We start from the raw sequence: 26,231 nt of genomic DNA on the forward strand, positions 1-26,231 counted from the left end.
CAGCTTCCATGGGGGAAAAACTTTGCAAACGTGAACGAGATGGAATTGACACAGTGCTCTTTGCTGAACTCTGCAGACAGCATCCAGTGCCTGCTGCTCAGGACTTTGCCAATTTTGGGAGAAGGAATTGGGGTAGATAGGTTTAAATTAAAGCTCTTTAAGCTAACGAGCTGAAAGCCTTGATTTGAGTAATCAATTATTAATCAGCTTTTCCATTTGTATTGCACTTGCTTTCTGAACCAAGTAGATTTCCATTGGTAAATGTTGCCATTAAGCAAATCGACTTCCTTCAAATTACACAAAAATTAGTACATCATTTTGCTATTTAGCAAAGTACCCTGTGACTATATTCATGTATTTGAAGCAATTAAATACCTTAATATTCTCAGGTTCTTATTAACTGCAGTCTTCTTGAATACGCGACTTACTCCGAATAAAATGTGCTGAGGACTCTAGCCTTAAAATGTTCCACGATATTTCATTTTGTATTCCTTTTTGTTTGATAGCTTCACATGTCAGAACTTAGTACCTGTCCTTACGACTAAGAACAAACCTGCTTGGTGGACCTAACTTTCACTCTTGACTGTTGCAGCTAACACGTTTGGTCTGGTCTGGCTGTGTATTATGGGAGCTTGGCCTTGATAGCCTGGCCAGTTCTTAGCACCAAAGAGCAGGTCTTCCCTCCCTCACTAAAGGACTACTGTATTTATTAAATCTGTATTACACTAGTAAAAGACTTTAGCAAAAGAAACCCAGAATTTAAAGTGATTTCAACAAGAGATTACAGTAATTCCTTTTTTAAAAATTGGCACCTTGCCCTTTTCTTGGTTACCAGGAGTTTTCAGTACATAGATATGCAATTATATTGGGCGGTGTGGTGGGAGAGAGAATGGTACTTGTTGATTTTACTGGATACTGACAGCATCTTACTGGTCATCCTGTCTTCACCCTTTCATGCATCTGGGACAGCTGTGATTCTCTTGGTCCTTCTGCTTCACCCTGCATTGGATATCTGAGAAGTTGGTTGCTATGTCTAATAGCATGAGAAGGCTAACCAGGGAGAAACCAGTCTGTAAGGAAGCAGATGTATGCGAATAAGTTCTATGAGAGCAAGCCTGAATGACTGATTAGCAAAGACAGTAACAGCTTTGAGGGTGTAGGTGATTTTGGGTGAAAGAAGACACACGAGGAAGGAGAGCAGGGTAAAGAGCAGAATGTAGGAGGAGAGAAGAAAAAAGAAGGGATTAAGCAGTGGGGGGAAAGGAAGCCAAGGCGTACATCAAATACAAAGGCTCTGATGGGGAGGAAATGAAAGAAGGGAGAACAAAAGCATGAAGAAGATGAGGTAGTTTACATTCTTTTGATATAAAATACATTAAATAGAAAATATGTCACAGCTGACTGCAACCTAATAGCTTGCATAAAACTGCTATGCATTAGAAATTGCTAGAGCAAGTCAGACCAAGAATCCATTTAGACTAGGAAGCCTTTTCTTTTGAGGCTGAGGGCCATTTCATACCTGTTTCTTTGGAGGAAAAACTGTGCACAGTCACTTCCTGATCCACATACTTACAGGAAAAAAGAGAAACCTTTGCGCTGCAGTGCAAATGGTGGCCTCTACACTATTTTTTTCAGTAGGAAACTCTGCATAGTGAAAATGTCATATAATTGTGTGATTGCTTTTCCAAGTTCCTTACTTTGTGAGTCAGATGAGTGAGTTGCTCTGGTCTGGAAGAGGATGATGTTGCATCTCTCCCTGTTTAATGTTGAAATTTCCAATACAGAAGTATTATGAAATTCATATTATTTCTTAACACATCTGTCAAAATCCTGATATTGATTGGGATATAGGACTATCCAAGGCACATAGTTAGTTTCCATATTCAGCTATGTTTGTAAGATGTGTATGGCGCCCCCATATATTAGAAAGGCTTCCAAATTTGCACCAGTTGACACAGAAATATTCCAGATATAATTCAGAGTGCTGGTGCTAATCTTTTAAAGCTCCAAACAGTTTGGGCCCTGCATAGTTGAAAGACTGTCTTCTCCCATATGAACCTGCTGATCACTAAGAACTGCAACAAAGGTGCTTCTTTGGTGTCCTTACCTTCAAAAGTGAGGTGGGTTGTGACAATGAAGAGGGCCTTATCAGGGGTGGCGCCTTGTTTTGGAATGCCCTCCCCAGGACAGTAGCATTTCCAGGTGCCACTTCAAACCTGTTTTATTCATCAACCTTTCAAAATTAACTTTTGATCTGTTGTTCAATCTTCCCCTTTTTAGCTGTTTTACTGGCTTTGTTTGCTGGTGTGTGCGTGCGTGCATGAGTGTGTGTCTCTTTATGATAGTGCGACAGGTTTTCTATCAGATTTCCGTAGATTGCGGTCCCTGAGGCAATAACTGGACTTAGATGGGAGAGAGTTAATTGACCGGGCAGTATGTTTCCATGGGAGCTAAAATGCCCAGGTAATGGTTGGAGGGGATGAGTCATCTGGGTTCCCCCCTCTAACAAGGGGGAGAGATGCAAACATTGTATGTAAAAAGAACAATAGATTGCAGGTTTTGAGTGGGACAGAGCGGGAGAGAGAGCTGTGTTTAGACTCCACAAGCATCTTAGGGTACCAACTGTCTCCCTAGACATCTGGTGTACGAACAATGGATTTTGCCTGTCCATTGGTATGTTTAATCAGCATGCCTCCAGCTAAGCTCAACCTGTATAACAAATATTAGAAATCTCCAGTAAATCTCCAGGGACTTCCTTCCTGACCACTGAGCCCCTAGAATTGGGGGAGAGCATTGCAATAGTATTATTTTTAGAGCTTTGTGTTTTCTGAATCTTTGATAACAGACCAATCAAAAAGCAGTATATAAATACTGAGGGCAGGACACAGAGAAACATTGGGGGAAGTTGGTGGGCAGAACATGATTTTCCTGCCCCCTTGTCACCCCTGCTGAATGGCCTGGGCTGTGGTATGGAGAGGGGGGAGGGGAATTGCCAAACATCAGCCAGAGATTCCACCTGACTTTCAGCAATTCCTTCCCTTCCCCCTTGTTCCGCCTACGCCACAGCCCAACCTGTTCAACAGGGTCCACTCAACCTTAGGAGACTCTTGGGCAGGGGTGGGTGATAAGGGGAGGAGGGGGCAGGAAGATCACCTTTTGCCAGTGTTTCTTTGCATCCAACTCATATATATTATGGTGTGACATTTACCACAATTTATTTATGTAATGTATATCCTGTGTTTCTTCCAAAACTGGTGCTCAAAGCACAGTGGCTGTTCTGTGCAATTTACTAATGGGAATAGTTTTTGGGATGGATATTTTGGGGGTTCTCTGTGTGTAATCTGGGTGTGTGTAGTTGTTTCAAGTTTTAATTTTGCTTGTTGTCTCCCTGAATATCTCAATATTTTGATGTTAAGTTGGTGCTTTGTCTTTTTCTTTCCATTTATTTTGTTAAACCTTCTTTTCCTCTAAGCTAAACAACTCTAATCTCTTCCCACGCGTCTGTCGTCATTTGTCTTTCCCCCCTTTAATTAGTTTTAAGCAGAGAGAGTTGAACCAAAGACCAGCCTGAGGAATGTACCATTTATTTCTATAGTGGCATTGGTTTTCAATTTTATTTTTCATCTCTTTTCTTATGCATCCTTTGTATTTTTGTGACTGCTATTGAACATAACAGACAGAGTTTTATTGACCGGACCACAGTAGATCTCTAATCTTTTCCCAGAAGTGTCACAGATGGTTTAGCATCTATTAACTTTAGAGCACTTCAAATTCTTCTTCACTGTGTGTGGTTCTGAATCTGCCAACATTATTTCTCATTTACTGTACTGTTACCTACTTGCGTAGCTTGCTTTGTTCTGATGGGCATTGCTCATAGTCTTCTTAGTCGGGAATAGCTTTCTTTAAATGACATGGCAATATTATGTATATTTCCCATGGTATCTCAAGGGCAAATTGTGACAATTATTCATAATTTTGACCTATTTTTCATCTTTGAAAGGTTCGTATCTCAGGGTGAAATATACAGATACCCAACAGCCACTTGGCCTCCCTTTCTCTTTGCCCCCTTGCATCTGGTATTCAACAGCATGCTAAACCTGGAGGTTTCATTTAGCCGTTGTATCTAACCTCCTGGATGTGTCATATCCCTTTTTAAAAGCCACACCGTTAATAATTTTATAAATCCATCATATTTTGTTCCCTCCCTCCCCCCACTCCTCTTTTGGCTGAGGCTAATTGAGCTGAATTTTAAGAAGCTGAATGGTAGGAGATAAAGGGAAGTACTTCTTATCACCATGCATAGACAAACTATGGAATTAGTTACCGCAAGACGTAGTTATGGCCACCAACTTGGATGGCTTTAAAAGGGTATTAGACAGATTTGTGGAGGATAAAGCTATCAATGGCTACTGGTGATGATACTTATATACTACCTCCAGCATCAGAGGTAGAATTCCTTTGTATACCAGTTGCTGGGAAACGCAGGCTATCACGCTCTTGTCCTACTTGTACGCTTCTGTACAACCACTGTGCAAACAAAATGCTGGACTAAGTAAGCATGTAGTCACATCCAGCTTGGCTCATATGTTCTTATATGATCTTAGAAAAGACTATAGGTGGAAACTGGGTCTTGAAGAGGGACTGGAAGGTGGGAAGAGACTGTAGCCTGAACAGCATAGAGCGACCTTCCCTAACCTGGCGCTCTCCAGATGTGTTGGGCTACAACTCCCATAATCTCCAGATAGCACTGTCAGGTGACATGCTGGCTGAGGATGATAGAAGTTGTAGTCCAACACATCTGGATGACACCAGGTTGGGAAAGGTTGGCATAGAGTGAAAAAGGCTTGTTCAGCCATAAGTAGCATGGAAGAAGGCACAGAGAGAGCAAATGGGATTGGGGAAAGCCATGAAAGGTCAAAGAAGGGATATGGGACCTTTAAGGATAATAGATTTTTGTGGCATAAGCTTTCATAGACTGAAGCCCACTTCATAAAGTTCATGAAGTATTGCTCTTAGTTAGCAGGCGTATGTGTGTATATGTATGTGTATATATATATATATATATATAGAGAGAGAGAGAGAGAGAGAGAGAGAGAGAGGGACGCACACACTCACGCACACACACCCTGTACACAGGAAGAGTAAGGTAGCCCATTTCTCATAGGGGCCAGAAGCCCATGAAATACAAGCAGAAGCAGTAGGTCTGTAACATATCTGTGTATGCAGAGCCAATGTAATATATCCAATATAAGATCATCAGTGCGTCTCATTTACAGCAGTTATCATTGTTAGTAATACCATAGCTATGATAATTTAACGTCATAGTAGAATATAAACCTGTATTCCTAATTGAAGCCCAATCAGAATAGAATCAAAATTGTGGATTATCACATTCTAATTCAGCAATTTGAATTTCCTTTTGAATTTTTCTTGGTGACTTTGAGGGTCAGCAGCAGTCTGACCCAGAAGACTGACATATTCTCCCACTTTTTTCTGAATGTGGCTGATTGTGAACTCAAATTTGTGGCCGTTTATTATCTTGTATAGAGACTCTCCTGTTTATCCTATATAGCTAGCAGGTGATTATGTTTATCCTGTTGGGGTTGAGGAGGTGAATGAACTCCAGGTAGTAAGGCTGACATTAAGTCCTGTAATAGTATTGCCTCAGTGGGTGTGGGGAAGAGTTGGCATCTGGATTTGTTGCAGGGGCTAGTCTGCATGTCTAGGTGGTCTGTTGTTGTGTAGCCATTTTAGATTAGGGAGCTGTCTGGAGGCGAGGCGAGGCCCAAGGACTGTGAAGAAGAAGTGTCATTTTTCCATGATTAATTGTCACTCACTGATATGTTTGAACTGTAAGTGTCAACAAACAATGTTCCATCACTTTCTCTTCTGAGTCTGCCCTGTAGTAGGCAACTCCGAGCTACCAGTCTGGTGTATTCAATCTGTCTCTTCATTCATTAGGTAGATTCTTGTAATTTTACAAAAGCTTGATGTAAATCCTTCTACTTTGAGTCCCTGTCCAAGGTACAGTCTGCATATTCTATCAACAGATCCAGGGTTGCAGATCCAAGATTACCATCACTGCAATTGCAAGGCTGTGTTTCACATGATTTCAGACATTATATGGTGGTGTCAGTTGCTGCACAATTATTTTGAGTGAATTGGCCTGTATAGTAACACTGCCAAAAACACAATCCCTTCAGGAATGTACAATAATGAGTTGTCAGTCCATTTCTCCCCCTTTTCAGAGAAGGGATGAAGAATGGACACCACGTCAAGGTATGCACCAGCATTAAAGGAAGCTTCTTCAAAACCATGCATATAAGCTATTCCTTCTCTTCACCATTTGAAATGTTTTCAGATCAGAACCTGGAAAATGCTGGAGAAAACGTGCACAACAGGACACTTTCTTCAACGTTCGATAGGACTGCCCAGTTAGCCAAACATTTTGGGGCAAAGTTCTTGATGTTACTACAAAAACTAGATCTACCCATATTCCATTAAATGGGAAGAACTCCAGTATAAGCTTGCATTAGAAACCTCCTGTTCCATTTTATACACAACTTCTAAATCTCCACACAGCAGCCAAATGCCTGTAGTAGTAGTAGAGCAGAAAACTGCTTAAATTCCTTCTATTGGAGCATGGCTTATTAAAACATGGGCAGCACTCATCATGCAAAATGTGATGGATCAGCTCAAGCTTTCTAAGGATCAATCTAAACCCAAAATCTTCTTGGGTATTTATTGTAATTTCCCCCCACCAAATTGCTGAGTGCCCCTTTTATCTTAAAAATACTGGAAATACTTTATCCTCTGAGATAAAGTTTGCTGAAGGAGGGTGATTGGCCCAGAATCCTACAGTTGCTTCATAGCTGAGCAGGGATTTGAGGCTATGTTGCCCTGGTTCTAGCTATTTTCCTGTAGTGCAGGTGTGCACAAACTTTTCGGCCCCTAGGGATGCGGGGGGCTACATATGCGTGTCCGCATGCACATTTCCATAGAGTATACAACACCAGCCACTCCTTCACAATTACACACCCACTGTTCATTCAAATCCCACTCCTTCCCAAGATCATTTCAGAGGCCTGGCACCTGCTTTGATCAGATAAAACCCAATACTCTTTCCAGAAACCTCAATTCTCAAACCATCCAGCCATCCTGGCTCCTAACCTTTCTCCTTCCTCTGATCCACTTCATTTCTTGTTGTGAGTTGCCCTGAGAATTCTGTTATAGGGCAGCTTATAAATACTGTAAAGCAGGAATAAGCAACTTGGTAGCCTCTCCAGATACTTTGAGCTACAAATCCCATCAGCCTCAGACAGCATACCCCATAGTTAGGGATTATGGGAAACTTTCCAAACCATCTCGAGGGTATCAGGTTGCCTATACTTGCAACCTGAGGGTTTAAAGATTTTTCTTAATAAAGGTCCTGCGGAATGACCATTTATTAATATCCAGTGTCTCACATTGATTTTCCTGTTGTTTCCATATATATACCACAGGGAACTTTCCTTTCCTCATATAAGCAGGATTTTGCACTCAAATAACATGCGGCCACCCTGAATACCTCTTTTTTCCTTTTCCTTTTCATTAGTTATCCTTTTCTGCTTAACAACCATGAACTTAGTACATTTTGTAATTGTTGCTCCTTTTGTAGTTATAGAAGCCAGACTTTGCCTTGGGCTGTCTAGATCTGAAAGGACCCAAACCAATTTGTAGGCCTTTATATATTGGAAACAACCTTGATAAAGCAATTGCCTTTTAAACAGCATGCTGTTTTATTTTGTTATTGGCTTTCACTGTATTCTCTGTAATTTGACATTTGCGAGCGCTCCAAATGAATAATTGGGGATTTGGGGGTGAGGTAGCGGGGAGCAGAAACCAAGGGAGCGTTGCAATGAGGTTGGTTGGTTATTTAGAACAATGAGAGAGAAATGCTATTTGGTCAGGCACGTAGTTGACCTGTAGAATTCGCGGTAGCTATGTTAAAAAAGAAAGTTACATTTTTTGTTCGGAAATGGCACTTAGATTGTGTTAATTCAGTCTTGGGTTTTTTTGTTTTTGTTTTTTGGGACATGAAAGCCAGTTACAGTTACCAGAAGGAATTCGTATTGAGTTGGCTCATGTTGTTAAAAAAAACCCTCCTCTTCCCACCCACCCCGCCCCCTGCCGTACAACGAAGCATAAGGCACTGGTCCTTGCCAAGGGCACGATAGCCGACTTGATTGGCCATTGGTCTGATCCAATATGACAAATCCTGTGTTGATATATGAGACAGAAAGCATCACTTGGCCTGTGCTTGCAGAGGTTTTGTGTTCGGAGGTTGTGCTCTCACACTTTCTGGCCTATCCAGAGCACATCTAGAAAAAACCCACCATGATCCAGACTTCTACCATCAGGAAAAATTAGATGAGTGATTATATGTTTGGCTTGTTGGGCTAATTTCAGAATAGCATTGTTAATGTTTTAAACAAAGGAGACAAAGAAAATTGTCTGAAAGTTAGAAATGTAGATAAAGCCAGAAAAGATAAAATACACACTGATCAGTCAAACCTCTTCTCTCTTCCTCCAAAAGTCCCTCCAAACTCACCTTTGGCTTAATCCTTCATCCCAAATGAAATGAAGTTAAGTCCATGTAACTACGTTTGTGCTTAATGGTGCCATCAGAATGGCCAAGCAATCCACCACCCTGCCCATCTCTGTCCAGAGGCATTGGTTTGAATCCCGCTCTTGGCAGCCCAGCTCTTTGTCAGGATGACAGAGCAGTCTAACACGTGTTCGACCACAGTTTTCTCTCGAGGCATGAGTTCAAATCCCACTCCCTGACATCCTTTAGGGATGGAGCATAGCACAGTGGCAGAGCATATACCTTGATTGCAGAAGATCTTGGGTACAAGACCTGGCATCTCCAGTTTTAATAAGGTCCTAAGTTTTTCTTATTGCTGTTTGAAAATAAGCTACCGCCACTCCCCACACAATCGGACAGAAAAGCAACCGTGCCTAATCTGAGTCATCCACTCACCCCCTGTCCTGCTGCAGGCCTCTCACACAAGCAGTGGTGCTATTTCACCCATTAACAACATTGCAGCGGCCGCCTTTAACCTTCCACAATATCCCAGTGAGACGGGAGAGGTGTAGAGTAAAGTACAAGGGCTTAATTCAGCTCTTCCAGCATCACCCTGACAAGTGGGTGAGTGGCTCTAAGGTACTGGAAGTTTGCAGGATTGGGACCAAATGTCAAACACACAGCCTCCACTAGTAGGGAAGCATCCAATGCACCATCACAACCCTGTGCAATTATACGCAAATGAGTAAAAAAACCTAGGTGCACAAAAAAGGGTGTGTGCGCAAATAAACCCTTGGAGGTTTGCAGGCTTGGTACAAAATCTCTCATACTGATGCCTCTCATAGGAAAGCACCTGAAGCACTCTCAAAATCCTTCAACCTTCCCTCCCCCCCCCGGTCATTTTCTTAAGCGCAATTGTGCAATTTTAAGCGCAATTTTTGTGAACCGCCCAGAGAGCTCCGGCTATTGGGCGGTATAGAAATGTAATAAATAAATAAATAAATAAATTGCGCATTCCGCTCTCTCACACACATACACACCATAGACATTGCTGGCATAGATGCCTTAAAGTGCCATCAATGCCACTAAAGCACTATAGTGCTGAAGAACAATTGTGTATTTCCTCCCCTTAGACATTGCTGGCATAGATGATTTAAAGTTATCCCAGTTGTGTATTTCCCTCCTTAGTCGCTGTTCAAATAGCCTGTGTAAGCTGTTTCCATTACACAGAAAATGCTTGTGAAGAATAGAGCAGCGGCAGCAATCTGAACTGCTCTTGCCGCGTGACTCTATAGGTGAGCAAATTAACCTGCGGTGCCTGACAGATGACATGATAACCCACAATAGGTTAAATAATCCACTCTGCAGATTGTAGGTTATCAGAGTGGGTTGTTTTTTAGTCCAAGTAAGCCATCGTGAATTAAAAAATACCCGCCAGATGACACAACAACCCACAAAAAGTTAAATAAACTACTGTGGCTTATTTAACCCATCGTGGGTTATCGTGTTGTCCAAACTCAGTCTTTTGGCCTTTTTTGCTGCTCCACTGCCAAATTCCGGTGTCAAATTCAGTGGCATGCCAGGGGTAGGGGGTGATGCCCTAGTGGGTTCTGGGTGGGGGGAAATTGGCCCTTGCAATTTCCCCTCTCTTAGACTAGATAGACGAATGTTGTGAGGCAACTTCCTGTATTTCTTTAATCATGTCCTGCACCGATCGCCTCTCCTGTTTCTTCTTCCTTCATTCCTCTGCTGTTTCCACAACTGTCGAAACAAATTTTAAGCACCTCATAGTAGGCATTGGTATTACTTGTTTATATTCAATCTGTAAAGCATTGTGTATGCTCATATTTGGTTAATAATGTTGGGTAAAATGCGACTGCCTACCACAAAGTGTTAATGAAGGCGCCATATGGAAATTGTTGTCTTCCAGCCGCAGGTCATAAAGTAGATAGGAGCTAGAGGGGCTTTTCTTTAATCCTTTGGGCAGTGTCTGTAATGCAAAGGACTTTGTAGCAATGTGAGAAGCGAGGACTGAGAGATCCCTTGAGGGTGGGGGATGAAGTCTAAGGAAAGATTTATTTTGCTGGAATGTTGGATTTTAAAACTCTTAAGTCAAGTGGAAGGTTGGGTACTTGCATTATAATGGACATAGAAGAAAGTGTCTCCTCTCCCCCCCCCACCCATTTTCTTGGTATGTACTCATACTTCTAGTACGTTTCTAAAAAATGACACTGAGCCCTGCTCCACTAGAATCATATAATAGAAGAGTTGGAAGGGGCCTATGAGGCCATCAAGTCCAACCCCCTGCTGAATGCAAGAATCCACATTAAAGCATCCCAGAGATGGTTGTCCAGATGCAGCTTGACTGCCTCCAATGTGGGAGAGCCTAGGTAATTGATTCCATTGTTGAACTGCTCTAACAGTCAGGAAGTTTTTCCTGATGTCCGGCCAAAATCTGGCTTCCTGTAACTTGAGCCTATTATTCCAGGTCCTTCACTCTGGGATGATCAAGGAATAATCCTGGCCCTCCTCTGTGACAACCTTTCATATATTTGAAGAATGCTATCATCTCTCCCCTCCTCTGCTCCAGGCTAAACATGCCAAGTTCTTTCAGTCTCTCCTCATAGGGCTTTGTTTCCAGGCCCCTGATCATCATCGTTGCCCTCCTCTGAACCCCCTCCAGCTTGTCTGCATCCTTCTTGAATTATGCTACGTATGAATGCAAGGTTGGAAGAGCACCATTTTGAAACTAAAATTATATCCTGAACAATGTGGCTTTTATATTTACATTATAGATTGTTGATACAAGCCAAAATTGATTGAAGCCTCATGTATGACAGTGATCTTATTCCAGTTAGCTATTCTGGAGTGGTACTATATTCAGAAACAGTAAGAGGAGTTAGAAATGACTGCCGTGTGCTCAAGCCTGCAACATTCCATTCTCTTTAATCGTCTGTTGATAGAAAAAAATTTGACTGTATCAGTGCAGCATCTAGATAAAATGTATCCCAAGAAAGCCATACAAATAATATATCTGGTGGAAGTTATTAAGCATACGAATTTTTAAAAAGCATGCATTGAGGCTTCCTCTTTTTCAGTAAAACAGTATAGTTGCAGATCAATGATACCTCACAATGTAAAGTACAAACTTTTTCATGAATGGTGTGTAGTGTTCTAACTGACGTCACAGTTTTTAAATATTAAGGGAGCAATCCTATGGCCCCTGCAGATCTCCTCCTTTGCAAGAAAGCTATGAGTGCAGAGGAGGAGTGATTGTGGATCATCTCTCCTCTCTGCCCACCAGCTCCTTTGGAAAGTTTCTTTCATGGCATCAAAACTGTGCCCTCAATTCTGCTCTGTTGACTGGGACAATTGAAAAACCAACTACATAAAGTGTTAAGAGGTCCAATTGACCCTACCAAATGGTATTTGAAGTTACTAGTTACTCATCTTGCCTACAAAAGCTTGGCCTAGAACTTGCCCTGTCTGTTTTCTTTGAAAAGGGGGCATAGAGGGAAAGGAACACACTGTTTTATTCATTTTCATAATATATACATTATTCATTTCCCATACAACCTAATGGTATTCAGGTCCATGGTTTCCCACAGGTTTACAAAACACCTTTCCAAACCTGATTTTTAAGAACATTTTTTTTCTCATAATAACTATAACTTTCTCATCATAACTATCATTTTGTACAAAACTTAACAGTCCTGCTCCTTTGGCCATTTTGGCCCAACTGCAAGACTCCTCCTGCCCCGTTGTTTTGCAACCTATAAGAATGTTAAAATGGATAAACAGTTTGTGTCACTCCATGGAAGGTGCCCCAGGAAGCAGGATATGCCATCCAAACCCACAAAGTATGGCATGAAATTTTGCCTGTGTTGCAATTCCAAAACATCATGTGTTGATGATGTTGACAAACATCGGGGTACCCAACCAGCTTGAAATCTAGGCCAGAAAATTGTTGATAAACTAAAATCACATTTACAGAGTTCCATGTGAACTATAACAACTGATAACTTTTTTCATCATTATGCCAGGGAACGACCTAAAAAACCCAAACCCTTGAGTCTGGTTGGCACATTGAAGAAAAAAACAAGAACAGAAATTCCCCCAGGTGTTTTTTTGTTTTGGTTTTTTTTGCCCACAAATCCAAATGTGTGAAGCACATCTTTTTTGTTTTCAAAAAGATTTGACACTTGTTATCTGTGTACCAAAGAAATTGCCTTGATCCTCCTTTCTTCTAGCATAAATCTGTAGCAATCTCGGACCACAGATCCTAGCCTGAGATCATTTATAATTATAAGACTAAAGGTGGGGTAGACACCTGTGACCAGATGGTCTCCACATATGCTTCCAAATGCATATACTTAGTATTTACATTTGCATGTCCCCCATAACAGAAAGTTTTCTGAGCAGCTTACAGTAAATATAAAAACAAACAATAGCTGATAATGCCCCCCCCCAAAATATAGTGGATGTTGCCTGTTTAAATGCCTATATTGTTTGGAAGCTGAAAAACTTGCATTATGGACATTCCAAAAGATGTAGCCCTTGGTTTAGAGTTAATCAAACCGGGGTTCAGTCTACGGAGATAGCCAGCTTGCCTGGGACATTGAGAAAGACAGCATCAGAACTGGTAGAACCTCTTATGGCTAACACTAAGAGGAGGAGCAGGTGTCATTTCTGTGGTCAGTGCAGCTGGGGGCACATCTACACCAAGCAGATATTCCACTATGAAAGTGGTATGAAAGCGGTATATAAAATGCAGGAGCCACACTACTGCTTTATAGTGGTATTGAAGTGCACTGACCATTGTTGGGGCCCATTGATACATACCATATACCGCTTTCATACCACTTTCACAGTGTTATATCCTGCTTGGTGTAGTTGTGTCATGGGCCCCACCAGTTGTCAGTGCACTTCATTACCACTATAAAGCAGTAGTGTAGATCCTGCAGTGTACAGCAATATCACTGTAAAGCAGTCGTGTGGCTCCTGCCTTTTATGTACTGCTTTCATACCACTTTCATAGTGGAATAACCTGGTTAGTGTAGATGATCCCCTATGTGTGTGTTTGAAGAGGCTGCAGGATCAAAGGCACAGCACAAGCACTGTTTGGATGCACTGGGTCAGTGGTGAGGAGGCGCCATCAGAGCAACTAAGAAGAAGGGGGTCTTACCATGGCTGTCTTGGCTTCCTGTAGATCACAGTGTGTTTATGTGCCTGTAGAACAGGGAGTAGTTCAGCTATCGAAGCAGTATGAATGCAGATGAGTTTGTAATGTTCAATGTGTCACGTGGACAGAGACAAAGGAACTTTTTTTTTTATTATCCAGAGACTGACATTCATGTGTTTGGGGTGGGGTGTTGTGTCTTGTTTTACCTCTTCCCCAGAATTGTCTTCAATGTCTTTTGAGGAGCTGCTGCAGTTGAGAAACCAGGTTGGGACCAAGGCGTATCAGCAGATGACTACTGGGAAGAGAGCACCAAACGCCACAAAAACTGCGAAGCATCAGCCTCCAAGCAAACACAGGTAATTGCATTTCCTGCTATGTGTCTCCAAGGGAAAGAACACATCTGCACTCCACTATCTTCCAGCCAAGTTTGCCTTTCTGTGCACGCCCATTAAAAAGCAAGCTCTGTTAGACTTGGTCGGGCTTAATTCTCTGGAAACATGCTTAGGATCACACGGTAAGTCCTTTTTCTTCTAGATGCAGGGCTTCGAGCAGTGTCCCCCAGTCTGGTGCGCTCCAGATGTGTTGGACTACAGATGTATTGCACTGCAACTGGAGTTGTAGTGCAACACATCTGGAATGCGCCGGGCTGGGGAAAGCTGACTTTGAGACTTTTAATTTGTCTCTGGAGAGCTAGAAGAACGGAAATACATTCAGCAGGAAAGGAGGGGCTAACTTTTAACCAGAGGCTCCTTTTCCAGGTGCTCCTCTCCATGCGGGAGGATGTCTTCCTGGACAGTGTGGACTTTTCTGAGTGTCCACCTTATAGTCTGCATGACTGGATGTGCTCCCACACTCTTTCTGTGTTTTTCTAACCCAACCTGATTCCTTCCCTCCCTCCTTTTCTTGAGACTTTCCGAGATTGCTTTACGTGGCTACTTGGCCCCTGCTTGTGTTCACAGCTCCTCACACTTTGGTGCGTTCTGTAAATGTCATTGATGTGATGAGTAATTTAGACATGAAAGCAGACAGGAACGCACGCAGATCACCGTGGGGACCCTCCTCGGACGCCTCCCTGCGGCTCTGCACATTGTCTGCGTGTCATTAGCCTTTGTTCATGGTCCTGAAGCTGGGTTTCGGTCCGCATAAGTGTCACAGCCCAGCGAATGTGAGCAGACATCTGCTTTTTACTTCATCAGTTCTCCTTCATCAATTTCCAACTTTCAGCTGGAAACATCTCTGTTCCTCTCCCACACACCACTGTCCATATTATTAATATCTCATGCTGTTATTTCACCTTGTACCTGAGGCCCTCGCTGGGCTTTCCAGACAATGCTATAAGCCTCTCAAAATGCCTCTTCTATTAGTGGTTGCTTATTTCTATTTTTAACTCTCCAAAGCCTTTTGAGAGATGCTTTGTACAAGAGCCCCAGTGCAGCTGGAATTGAAACAGTTTGTGTGTGTGTATATGTGTGTGTGTGTGTGTGTGTGTGTGTTTGTTTAAAGGAACTGTCTTGGCTTCAAGGGAAGACTCCCAAAATTCTGCTCTGTTCAGTGGTGCATTCTAGAATGAAATTGGATTCAGAAGCAACCCACCACAGTGATATTTTTTTAATAAAATGAGCGGAACAGGATTTATAAAATCTTCTGCATACTGATTGGAAGCTAGCATGTGTTAGAAGTGAAAAAGAAGGGTGTCCGGAGGCCTGCAGGGACCTGACAGGTATGAGAGTTAGTTATTTAATCAATGTAAAGACTGTTTACCTCATCTGAAAAATATATCTTTGTTTACCTTCCAAAAAACAAAATGGGCATTAAAATTCAAAAACATCAAGATATATACAAATCATCATTGGTTAAAACGTTTAAATTCTAGAAACTCAAAATGCAGCAATGTGCAAACTGGGCAGCATAATCAGAAAGCCAGGCTGAAGAGAGATTTATTTATTTGTTTCATTTCGTTTTATATCATTTCATTTCTATACCGCCCAATAGCCAAAGTGCACTAGGCAGGTCACAAAAAATTAAAACCACAAAATACAAAGTAATATATAATTAATATAAAATATAATAGCTTAAAACTACAGTAAAACCTCGCATCAATGCAAAGAATTAAAATGCAATTAGCACATTTAAAACAGCAGTGCTAAAAGAATGGAATGCAAAAACCCTAAGATGCCTGGGGAAATAAAAAGGTCTTCACTTGGCTCCAGAAAGAGCACAACGTTAACCTTTAACAGGTGGGTATAACACGTTACAGGTGGCTCCTCCCAAATACCAGTGGGAGAGGAGGGAGGGCATTCCACAAGGTGGGTGCCACCACGGAGAAGGCCCGCTTCTTGGTTGCCACCAGATGGTGATCTGCTGGTCATGGGGAAATGGACCATTGCAATATCAGGGCAGAAGATACCATTCCGAAATAACATTCTGCTGCCCAGGAACTGTTAAAGCAACAGGTGTTGCCTCTGAATCAGGTAGATCATAATACTGCCCTGAACTTGGTCAGATGTGCTGTTCTTTCAGCTAGCCAATAAAATCTTAACCCCATCTATATTGGACAGGAAGATGAGCTCGCTTGTTTTCTCCTCATTAGTTTGGTGTTTTCCAATTCTCCAGATAGGAGCTTGGTGTTATCTCCTGGAGAAGCTACTTTTTGGACGGCCGACTCTTTCCTAAGACTAGCTGCATGCTCTGCCTTTTCTTGCTGTGTCTGGAGACTGTCATATAAAGATGTGTGGTTCATAGCACCTCACTGGCTGTCAGAGGGAGAGCTACTTTTCAGAGAGCCGTCTCTTTCCTAGAACTAGCTGCATGCGCTGCCTTTTCTTGCTGTGTCTGGAGACGATCGCATAAAGATGCAGTTCATACAAAAGGAGTGTGACTTTTGTTAATGTCGCTGGCAAATAGGGTATGGGTGTCATCTTTTCAGGCTGTTAAAGGCTTTATACGGCGTCTCATTAAACCTTAATGTCGGCATTGTGGTGGTGTCACCACCAGAATGAAAGTGACAAAGTGGGTGACAGGATAACTTTACTGAACCAACGTACTGGAGAGTGAAGAATTTTCAAGCTTCCTGAAAGTGCTACCTGCTGTATCATTAGGATAATTGGCTGTTGTTGGTTGAAAATGCTTTGAAAGGTGGTAAGCCAGTGAAGATGCTACATGGAAGGATATTATACCTGAGAGAGATAGCAAGTTATAATGCAGGAATAGTCCTTTGCTAAAGTGTAAACCTTGTCTGAATTCTTGTTTTGCATCAGTATTTATAGTTTTGTTTCTTTTATTTCCTGCCTTTCCACTGACTTACAAAATTAAAGTAGCTAACGAAATTAAAATTGTACAAACCAGTTGGAACAAAAAATATATATCTAACTTTGATAAGACAAGAGTGGTCCTTGGTTTCTCCTCCACTTCCCTTATATAAAAAAGTGTATGGCCTAATCTACACCAAGCAGGATATTGTACTATGAAAGTGGTATATAAAAGGCAGGAACCAAGCAGAATGTAGCGGTATGAAAGTGGTATATGGTCTGTGTCCATGGGCCCCAATGGTTGTCAGTGCACTTCAATACTGCTATAAAGCAGTAGTGCGGCTCCTGCCTTTTATATACCGCTTTCATAGTGCAATATCCTGCTTGGTGTAGATGAGGCCAGAATAACACTTTCCTTATAAAACTAAAAGCGTTGAATATTAACTACATAAAAGCCATGAATACAATCTTTAAAAACAGAATGCTGAAACCAATTTAACATCAAATTACAGATTGAAAGCTTTCTGAATGAGGAGGGTTTGATTTTTTTTACTTTTTGGGACATCGCCTGGAAAGGCATCCCATAAAAGAGAGATATTGGCCTTAGCTAGATGGGCTTTATCCCAGGGCGAACCCTGGGATCATCCCTGTGCGTCCACATGACGCACAGGGGATTCTGGGATCATCCCTCCCTTGCCCCGGGATAGAGCCCTACACTTTGAGACCGCAGAACGTGTGGCCCGTTGCCGCGGGTAGACCCGGCTCTGCGTGATTCCTCATGCAGAGCTGGGAGCTGCGCCCATCAGGGGTGGTGTGCGGGGAGCAGGGAAATTAATTTTATTTTTTAAAAAAACTTACCTTTTGGCACTCAAGCGCTCGTGCACTCCTGTTGCTTTATAAAAAATGGTGGGCGCGACGCCTCTTCTCCTTGTGTGTAAATGGAGGAGGGATCTCACGATAATCACATCGCGGGATCTTCCCTCTTCCTTCATGGAATAAAAGGTAGGTCTAGCTAAGCCCATTGACTGAAAAGCCCTGTGTCTTTGCTTGGCTAACTGACATGAAAGGGCAAAATTTTGAGTGGGGCCTCTTCTGTTGGTGTTTCCTTAGGTGGCATGGAGTAATTAGTAGACATGCCAGTGTTACATAATTGCTCCCAGTTAATAAATGAGCTCTTGCATTTTGCATCAGTAGCCTCTTTTGTACACTCTTCAGGGGAAATACACTCTTGCAGCAGCCAAGCCTTGAGGTTGCAAATGCCTTTATGATGGATTCCAGTTAAACTGTAGCTGCAGCCATTGGATCAAGTACTGATGATACAAAGAAGTTTGTTACATACTTACGAGATTTTGTGCATTCAAATGTAGCTTAGGTTAGGGTCCACCTCTACAGAGATGCAGATGACATTTCAACACCCGAAAAAGCCTTTTTCCTAAATATGTGGAAGCTGTATTTACCTGTCTTTGTGTTTTGAGATAAAAAATTGTAAGTGCAGCAGCAACATTCAGAGACTTCAGGTGGGTCATCACTAACCAGCAATAGACAGTGATGGGCAAATAAAGGTTGGAGACCAACGCTTCAAACAAAAATCTTGTCTTTGAACATCAAAGTTTAGTCGGAGAATATATTTTTGTTTGAAACTTTGGTCCCTCGCCTTTATTCAATGTACATGTAATGAGTTGCAATCTCTGCCCTCCAATTCTGAGGAAAATGAAGCCCTCTTTAAAGGTAATAAATGGAGGTGGAAAGGGGACAGACTGATAAGAACACTTAATTAGATGCACACAGCCTGGAAGCTTTTTTTATTAGCTTTTTTCCCCTATTATGAACACTGATTGTATAAATTAATTTGGCACACAGATTGCAATCATCGCAGTACAATCAGACTATCAAAATCCACCTACGCCAACAGAATTAAAATGTTTTCTTGCATTTCCAGATTTATACACTATCATGCTATCCATTAGCGAAATGACGAGTAAGTGTGTGGATGCACCCAGAGCCAAAACAGGGTAGGGCAGGATCTAAGAGGGTGTCAACTGATGCAAGAGGCCCCCTGTCCTTGCAGAAAAATAAGGTTGTGTGTGACACGATCCCCTCCTTCAGCCCCTTATCTTTCCTCTCTCCCCAAGTTGTTGACGGCTGTATAGACATGTTCGCCTTATGCTACTAGGACATGTTGACAGCAAAGAGGAGCAGACAGGTGGGGACTTAGTGAGGAATGGAATTCAGCTTGGTGGATCTACATTAGAGTGTCCTCAGACCTCAAACTTTCTTTATACAAACACCCTTATTTTTGTGAAGGGCAGCTGAAATACGATATGAAAAATTCTTTAAAAGCTAATTTACATCTCTTAAGAAAAGGTTTCGATATTCATTTTATCACTTAAAAACATACCGGCAATTATATGTCATTATAAAGCAAACAGTTAAAATAGATCACCTATAAACCAACATATAAGACATTAGTTTCTCACTCCCACTTTAAGCTAGGAGGGAGACAGCAGAAGAAGGGGGAATTGACCTCAGAACAAGCACACCCATCAGGCGCACATCGCTTCCCACCCCCCACCCCCACTTTAAACTCTGTGGGTGGTTCCTTTAATCTCCGAATGGCCTCCTTAAGACAAGCCTTCCTTTTGAGGCCAGTCCACACACACCCATTCATCCATGAAACTATCACCTGTGCACAGAGTGCGATCTATAGCTCTGGTATGGGATGAGGTTTGTCAAAATGATCTGGGAATACAGCTATCCGTGTGGGGTTACCCTGAGGCAATGCTGTAGTTACTTTGTTAGTGAGTAGAAATATTGACTTCACAGGCTTCTGAAATGCTGCTAGTAGACCTGTGTAATTTGGCACAGTCAGTAGATTTTAGCTGGCTTTGGCTGAGGTAGACCCCGTGAAGGGCAGCTTCTAAAGTCTGCCTCATTTCTTAGATGGACCTCTTACAGTTCTCTCACCCTTTTCTCATAGAGTCTTATCTCAAGATAAGCTGGGAGGTTTTCACTCTTAACCAGGCACTGGAAAAAGCAATTAGCTTCCCAAGCTGGATTCTTTGGGAACCTGTGAGAGGGAAACGCCACCTCTCTGCTTCTTCTGAAAGAGGGGAGAGATGTAGCCTGTCAGCTCCTGAGAGGGTGGTAGGCATCTAGCAGAGGAGCCTATAAGATCCAATCCATAGGCTTCGTGCGTTGGTCTCACTGCAGGGGGCAATGTGCCCGATATCAGCTTGGAGAACTTTTGTGGCTCAGGGGATGATTTCTGTCTATTGGTGGTGGTGGTGGTGGGTCGATAGACACCCAGCTATGAGAGCTTGATTAGCAGGAAAGAGGTGTGAACTTTCTTTGCATGTATATATTTTGCATCCATTTTCTTTCAATAAACTGTTATTATTTATTTATTTATTTATTTATTTATTTATATAGCACCAAATAATCTGATTGGTGACTTGAACCTGGCAGAACCAGAACCCAGATCTAATACAAATGCCTTTTAAGACTTGTAAAATGACAGTTGATAATGCATAATATTCAGGTGATGTGTCTCAGTAGGATCTCAGAAGACATAGGTGATAGGCAGAAAGGGCTCATCCTTAGCCCCCCAGCCCAACTTAGACATGGGGAGGGAGGGAGGTCTGTATATAAGCAGGAAACAAAAAGGACAGGATGGCATAGTTGGGAGCTGTTCTTTCAAGAATCCTACAAGATAGAATAGTAGTAGAGTTGGAAGGGGCCTGTAAGGCCATCGACTCTAACCCTCTGCTCAATGCAGGAATCCACCTTAAAGCATCCCTGACAGATGGTTGTCCAGCTGCCTCTTGAAGGCCTCTAGTGTGGGAGAGCCCTTCCTTTCTCCTTGCCCAAGTACCTGCCATCAGGTAAATGTGTCAGCTCAGGCACCAATTCTTCATGTTACAAATTGGGAACAGTACCTAGTGGATGCCTGTGTACCTCCACCTGTGCCTAACCTGTATGTTCGTAAATAATAAATGCTAATATTACAAGCAACCTGTAAGTTTCCTGTGATCTCATTCAAAGGAAACCAGACCCAAGGTGAGCACTTGGAAGCATATATCTATATAATATTTGAACAGGTTAATACAATATGAACAGTGATGATATCCATGTAATCATTATGAAAAAATATCAGTTACAGGCACCTCAAACAATATTCATGACATAATTTTGTATAAACAGAGCTGCAAGGTTTCATCGGAGTAGTCAAAGCTGTATAGTGTAATCTCAAGTATGTATACTCAGAAGAAAGTCCCATTGAGCTCAATATGATTTACACCCTAGTAAATGTGCTTAGGATTTCACTGTTGATTAGGTGATAAGACAATTTTTATCAGTAGGGATGAGAATTAAGGGTTCACTTGTTTATACTTTGAACCTGTATTGGTCATGGTGTGTTATTGGATAAAAATATATATATTAAGTTTGCTTTTCCTTCTAACAGTGAGCGGTAATTTACAATTCAGTAAGCAGAAGCTATCTTGCATGTCCTTCAATACTGCAAATGGGTATCTATATTGAGGTTCTGGCACCCAGTGTACATATGTTTATAAACGAAATGATTAATCAGTTACAGAATATTAATCAGCTAAAATGCTGTAATGTGTTGACAGCCCACGTGCAAGCACACACACACACACAGAGCAAGTGAAAGAGATAGAGCAATAAATGTAAGGAAATTTATATGTACTACTTAAATATGTAAACAGCCCAAATATGTATTATCCCTATTCTAGTAGCCATATAACTCCTGGAATTAGTGAGACTTTTGTTCCAGGATTTAAAAGCCTCAGTCCAGTCCTTTTCTCTTTAATCTCTCCTTTTGTAGTTGCAATATAATGAATAAACCTTCACTGGAAGCATTTTTACCCAGCTCTTATCTGAAAAGGCTCCAGAGGGGCTCACATATCAGTAAAAAATGAGACAGTCCGTGCCTTCAGGCTTACAATCTAAAAGCCACAACACAGAAGGAAAAGGGGATGGGCAGGGAAAAGGAAAACTTGCCAGCTCAGGCACCAATTCTTCATGTTACAAAGTTTTTCTAGTGGAAATGAGCTGCTCGCACACCTCAGAAATAGCCAGGCTACCTGACCTTCCTGGAAGTCACTTTAAAAGAGCTTGTGATTAGGTTGGTGTTACAGGTTGAGGCCTTCCTGGAATCTGCCAGCATCTTGTCCTTCCTGCCAGAGCAGATAAGACTCAGGGCTCCCAGGTGACTCCCCCGCCCTGAGCAAATGGTCCTCCTGCTCTTCCCCACAGGGCAGTTGTTGCTCAAAGCCTTTGCAACTGGGAAGGAGGAGACGAACTCAACTGATGAGAGCAGCAGCAAGTGGACATGGCGAAAATGAATGTTCACCTAGCTGTCTGGCTTCCTCTTTTCGATCTCACAGGGGAGTCAGCTCCAAAAGCCCTTTTGCTTTTCAGTCTGCTTTCATTCCCTTGTGTACAGTGGCTGCTGGTTTCCAAAGCTCACTGAAGGGTATCTTTTGATTATTTTTTCCTAGTGGTCTTACTGTGGAGTGCAGGAAAACCCATTGGGTGAGACAGTTGTGAGAATCAAGCCACCCAGTGACAAGAAGGCCCTCTGGTCTTCCCTTTCTCAAGAGTGTGCTTCTTCTGTCCCCCACAGGCCTTTGGAAATTTCAGCCAAGAAGCCGGTCCCCTTTCTGCGAAAAGTCGTGCCTGTTAAAAAGAAGGTGGGTTCTCCTGTGTCTCTGGACGGAAAGACAAAACCCACAAGTAGAAAAGACTATCTGGGGCAGTAAAACATTGACAGTGGCTTAGAAGGAATGGGTGTAATAAATTTTGGTGACATTTGAGAAGGCTCTTAGCTTAGTAGGCAGTGCATGAAACAGCGCTGCATCAAGCAAGATGAGGGAAGCTACCCATGCGTGTGATCGAAATGGTACAGATTCTGCTGGGCTTGCTTACACGAGATGGGTGTCCCTGGAGCAAGGGTGAGCAGAAGATAGAACTTCAGATGTTTGGGACTTCAACTCCCAGAAGCCCCTGCCAGCATGGCCATCTGTACCATTTTGATCACGCACTCCCAGAAATGCTGGGGGTTGAAGTCCCAAACATCTGGAGATCTACTTTCTGTCCACCTCATCCTGGACTTGAGAAGCTGCTTTCTGGCATTGCTCAAATGTTGGCGTCTGCTCCCCCTTCTTCCCCCACAGGTGCCCCGAGACCCACGCTTCGATGATCTCTCTGGAGAATATAAGCCGGAAGTGTTTGAAAAGACCTACTGTTTCTTGAATGACCTCAGGAAGAAGGAGAAAGAGGTAACGCTGTGAATACCTGTTTTTGAGTATCCTCTTTTCCTCAGAGCCTTGGAGTGAAAGATGGTGCCCCTGGATAGTCGTTAAGTGCTTTCCCATCTCTTCCTCCTTGCAGGTAGTTCAGAAGCAACTAAAGAAAAGTCGAAACGTGGAGCAGCAAGACAAGTTGCAATGGCTCCTTAAGCGGATGGTGAGTTGGTGTCGCGGTGAATCCTGAGATACGGGAGACAGGCAGGGCAAAAGGTTGGGGCGACCATCAAGCAGGAAGCTCCAGTGAGGCAAATGAGATTGGGGGAGAGGAGCAACCTGACCTTGCCATGCCCTGGCCTGCTTGCCACTTGCCCATATTTGCTCCTTAGACCCAGCAGGAGGCTGCACAGAGGAAACGCCAGAAGGAGAGAGAAAAGGACCTAGCCATGAAGAGGGAGCTGAGGGAACTGGCCAAGCAAGGAAAGAAGCCTTTCTATCTAAAGAAATGTAAGTGTCGGACGTATGGAGGCAGCAGTTGTATTGCTGGGGCCCAGACTGCAGTATATTCCTCATGCAGCATCAACATGTATCATCAAATAAAAGACGCCTCAGTGATGTCTATAGATTGGTCCACAGAAATTGGAGGTTCGCATCTGCATTGCTGTGACGCTTGAGCAGAGTAAAAGGAAGGACGCCTTAGAGCAGGGGTGGGAAGCCTTGTTTTGGCCCACGGGCTGAACTCCAATTTGGAAAGGGCCTCAGGGGCTGCATTCTGTCAGTGGGCAGGGCTAGGGGCATGGGGTGTGGCCAGAGGCACAGAAAGTGAGGTGGGTGGGGCCAGATGTAATTCTTACCCATTTGGACATTTTCTCACCGAGTAGGCAAAGCTCAGCTCTAGGCATGTCTACTCAGGTGTAAGCCCCAGTGCGACAGCTCTCTTGTCTACAAAGCAAAGCTCACTTCTATGCAGGGTATTTAAATTTTAATTGCCTTTGAATGCCCTCTTATCTCCCATCACTGATTGGAAATAAGAGCAGAAGCTGTCAGGCCTGATGGGGAATCTCTTTGGGGCTGCGTCTGGTGTAGGCCAGAGGTTCCCTATCCCTGCTTTATAGTCACAGTCAGGTGAGCAAGGTGTTGATGGAGTCAGTTAAACAGACTGGGGAAAGTGGTAGCAATACTTCTAATTCTGCCCCAGACCTTGCCCCAAACCTTGTATAACCCTGGGCACCTGACAGGCTTGTTCTGACACCATTTGCTGTATGCAAATAAGTTATTTCAGTTGTCTTTCTTCTTTGTTTGCCTTGCCGCCGGCCACTTTGAATGGAGTCCTCACGTGCTGTGCTCATGGGATATAATTACTAATTACACTGAGGCATGGTGGAAACCAAAAGGATGGCGGTTTTGGGCATCCCTTGTCTAAGTATCCGCCTTAAGCGCCACGTGGAAAGGCAGGGTATAAATAAAATAAATAAAATCCTTTTGCTTGTGGGGTGTGCTGTCAAAATGGCTGATAATTACACAACTGCAGGGCTGCATTTGGAGAGGGGGTTGGAAACAGAGCTTGAGCGAGGAATGGGAATGGCTTGTGACATGAAGCGGGCTGCTGGCTTGAATTAAGACCCACCTTTCCCTTTTGTGCTCTGCAGCTGATAAACAGAAACGGGACCTGGCTGAGAAGTACAAAGAGCTGAAGAGGAGTGGCAAGTTGGAGAACTTCCTGAGCAAGAAGAGGAAAAGGAATGCCGCCAAGGACAAGAGGAGGCTCCCTTTTAGGAAAGATGTATAACATCCAGCTGCAGAAGAGATACCTGGTTCTGCTGGTTGTGCAGGTGACATGGCAATAGATTCAAATCTGCTGCCATAGGACAAGTATTGACTGTGGCTATTAGACCCCCAGCAGGGTAACATCCCATGGTCCAGGTTTCTCTGCCACAAATGAGTTTGGGCAAAATTAAGTTGTGAAGTCTCCAGTCTCGCGGAAGCCTCTTAGACTTCCTAAAGACTAACTTTCATTTAGCCTCAGTTGAGAAGGAGAGAAGGGATTGCATCACTCTCCCGACTTTTCCTCCTCCTCCCAGGGACCGACCTAAAATCTTAGCATACAGAGTGGGAGCTCCTTGCCAGTTTCAGCTTTCAATCCACTCTTCCTCCCCCCCCCCCCCAAAAAAAACCCTCGAACCCTTGGCTCACAATCCTTATTTTTTCCCCTATTGTGCAGCCTGTGTAGGCTTGAAGGCTCCTCGGTCTTCACCTACTTGCTTTTTTGAGAATTGCCTTCCCAGACAGCACTGGTTTCTTCTTGCTGCTACCTATTAGTACCGCTTGATTATGTTTCCAAATGTTTTGTTTGCAGACACTGTGGAGGCTTAAGAGAGTTTCCCAGTAAGCATAGCTGCTGCACAAGCAGGGACCTTCCATAAGGCAATAGCACAGTCTTCTAACATTGAACTGGACCCTGGTCAGCTTCCTAGGCATACTAATTGCAGGATCTCATTACTGCGGAGACAGACTGCTTTCATTTTGACAGAGCTCCTTGGGTCACTGATTGGTCGCATGTTTTGTAGCTATGTTTCACTGAACATATCTCAAAGTAAAATTATTATTTTAAATAAAACCAAACTTTCCCTTTCATCTGTTGGTACAAAACAGACAAAACAAATGTGTCCTCATGAACATATTCACAGTTCTACATATTTTATTAGTGCACAGGCATTTCTTACCATTTTCTCACCGCATTTGTTCCTCCTCTCTCTCTCTCTCTCTCTCAGTATAGCTTGATGTCGTCACCTAGTAATTACCAGTATGGCTTCATTCCAGATAAGCACATCACTTTTTCAAGTTTTTATCTCGTATTCCACATCTTGTCAGCCCTTTAGTACTTTCCATCTCTTTTTTGCTTCTGATCCAACTCAGTATTCATTACTATGTATCCTTGTCAAGTGCAAAGAACATTGCTTCTTTTT

The 26,231-nt window shown here is 42.8% G+C and overlaps 1 protein-coding gene across 1 annotated transcript in view; it reads left to right on the forward strand.

The window, feature by feature from the left end:
* The window catches only part of RRP36 (ribosomal RNA processing 36), a 34,718-nt gene extending 8,812 nt beyond the window's left edge, over positions 1-25,906 (forward strand). The window contains exons 3-8 of the mRNA XM_063123938.1: positions 13,966-14,104; positions 22,644-22,710; positions 23,194-23,298; positions 23,411-23,485; positions 23,655-23,772; positions 24,915-25,906. Of these exons, the coding sequence (XP_062980008.1) occupies positions 13,966-14,104; positions 22,644-22,710; positions 23,194-23,298; positions 23,411-23,485; positions 23,655-23,772; positions 24,915-25,054 (644 nt within the window). The 3' untranslated portion in view covers positions 25,055-25,906. The remainder of the gene's footprint in view (positions 1-13,965; positions 14,105-22,643; positions 22,711-23,193; positions 23,299-23,410; positions 23,486-23,654; positions 23,773-24,914) is intronic.
* Positions 25,907-26,231: the final 325 nt, after the last annotated feature.

The sequence above is a fragment of the Elgaria multicarinata genome, chromosome 4, assembly GCF_023053635.1.
Source record: "Elgaria multicarinata webbii isolate HBS135686 ecotype San Diego chromosome 4, rElgMul1.1.pri, whole genome shotgun sequence".
In the NCBI taxonomy this organism is placed as follows: domain Eukaryota; kingdom Metazoa; phylum Chordata; class Lepidosauria; order Squamata; family Anguidae; genus Elgaria; species Elgaria multicarinata.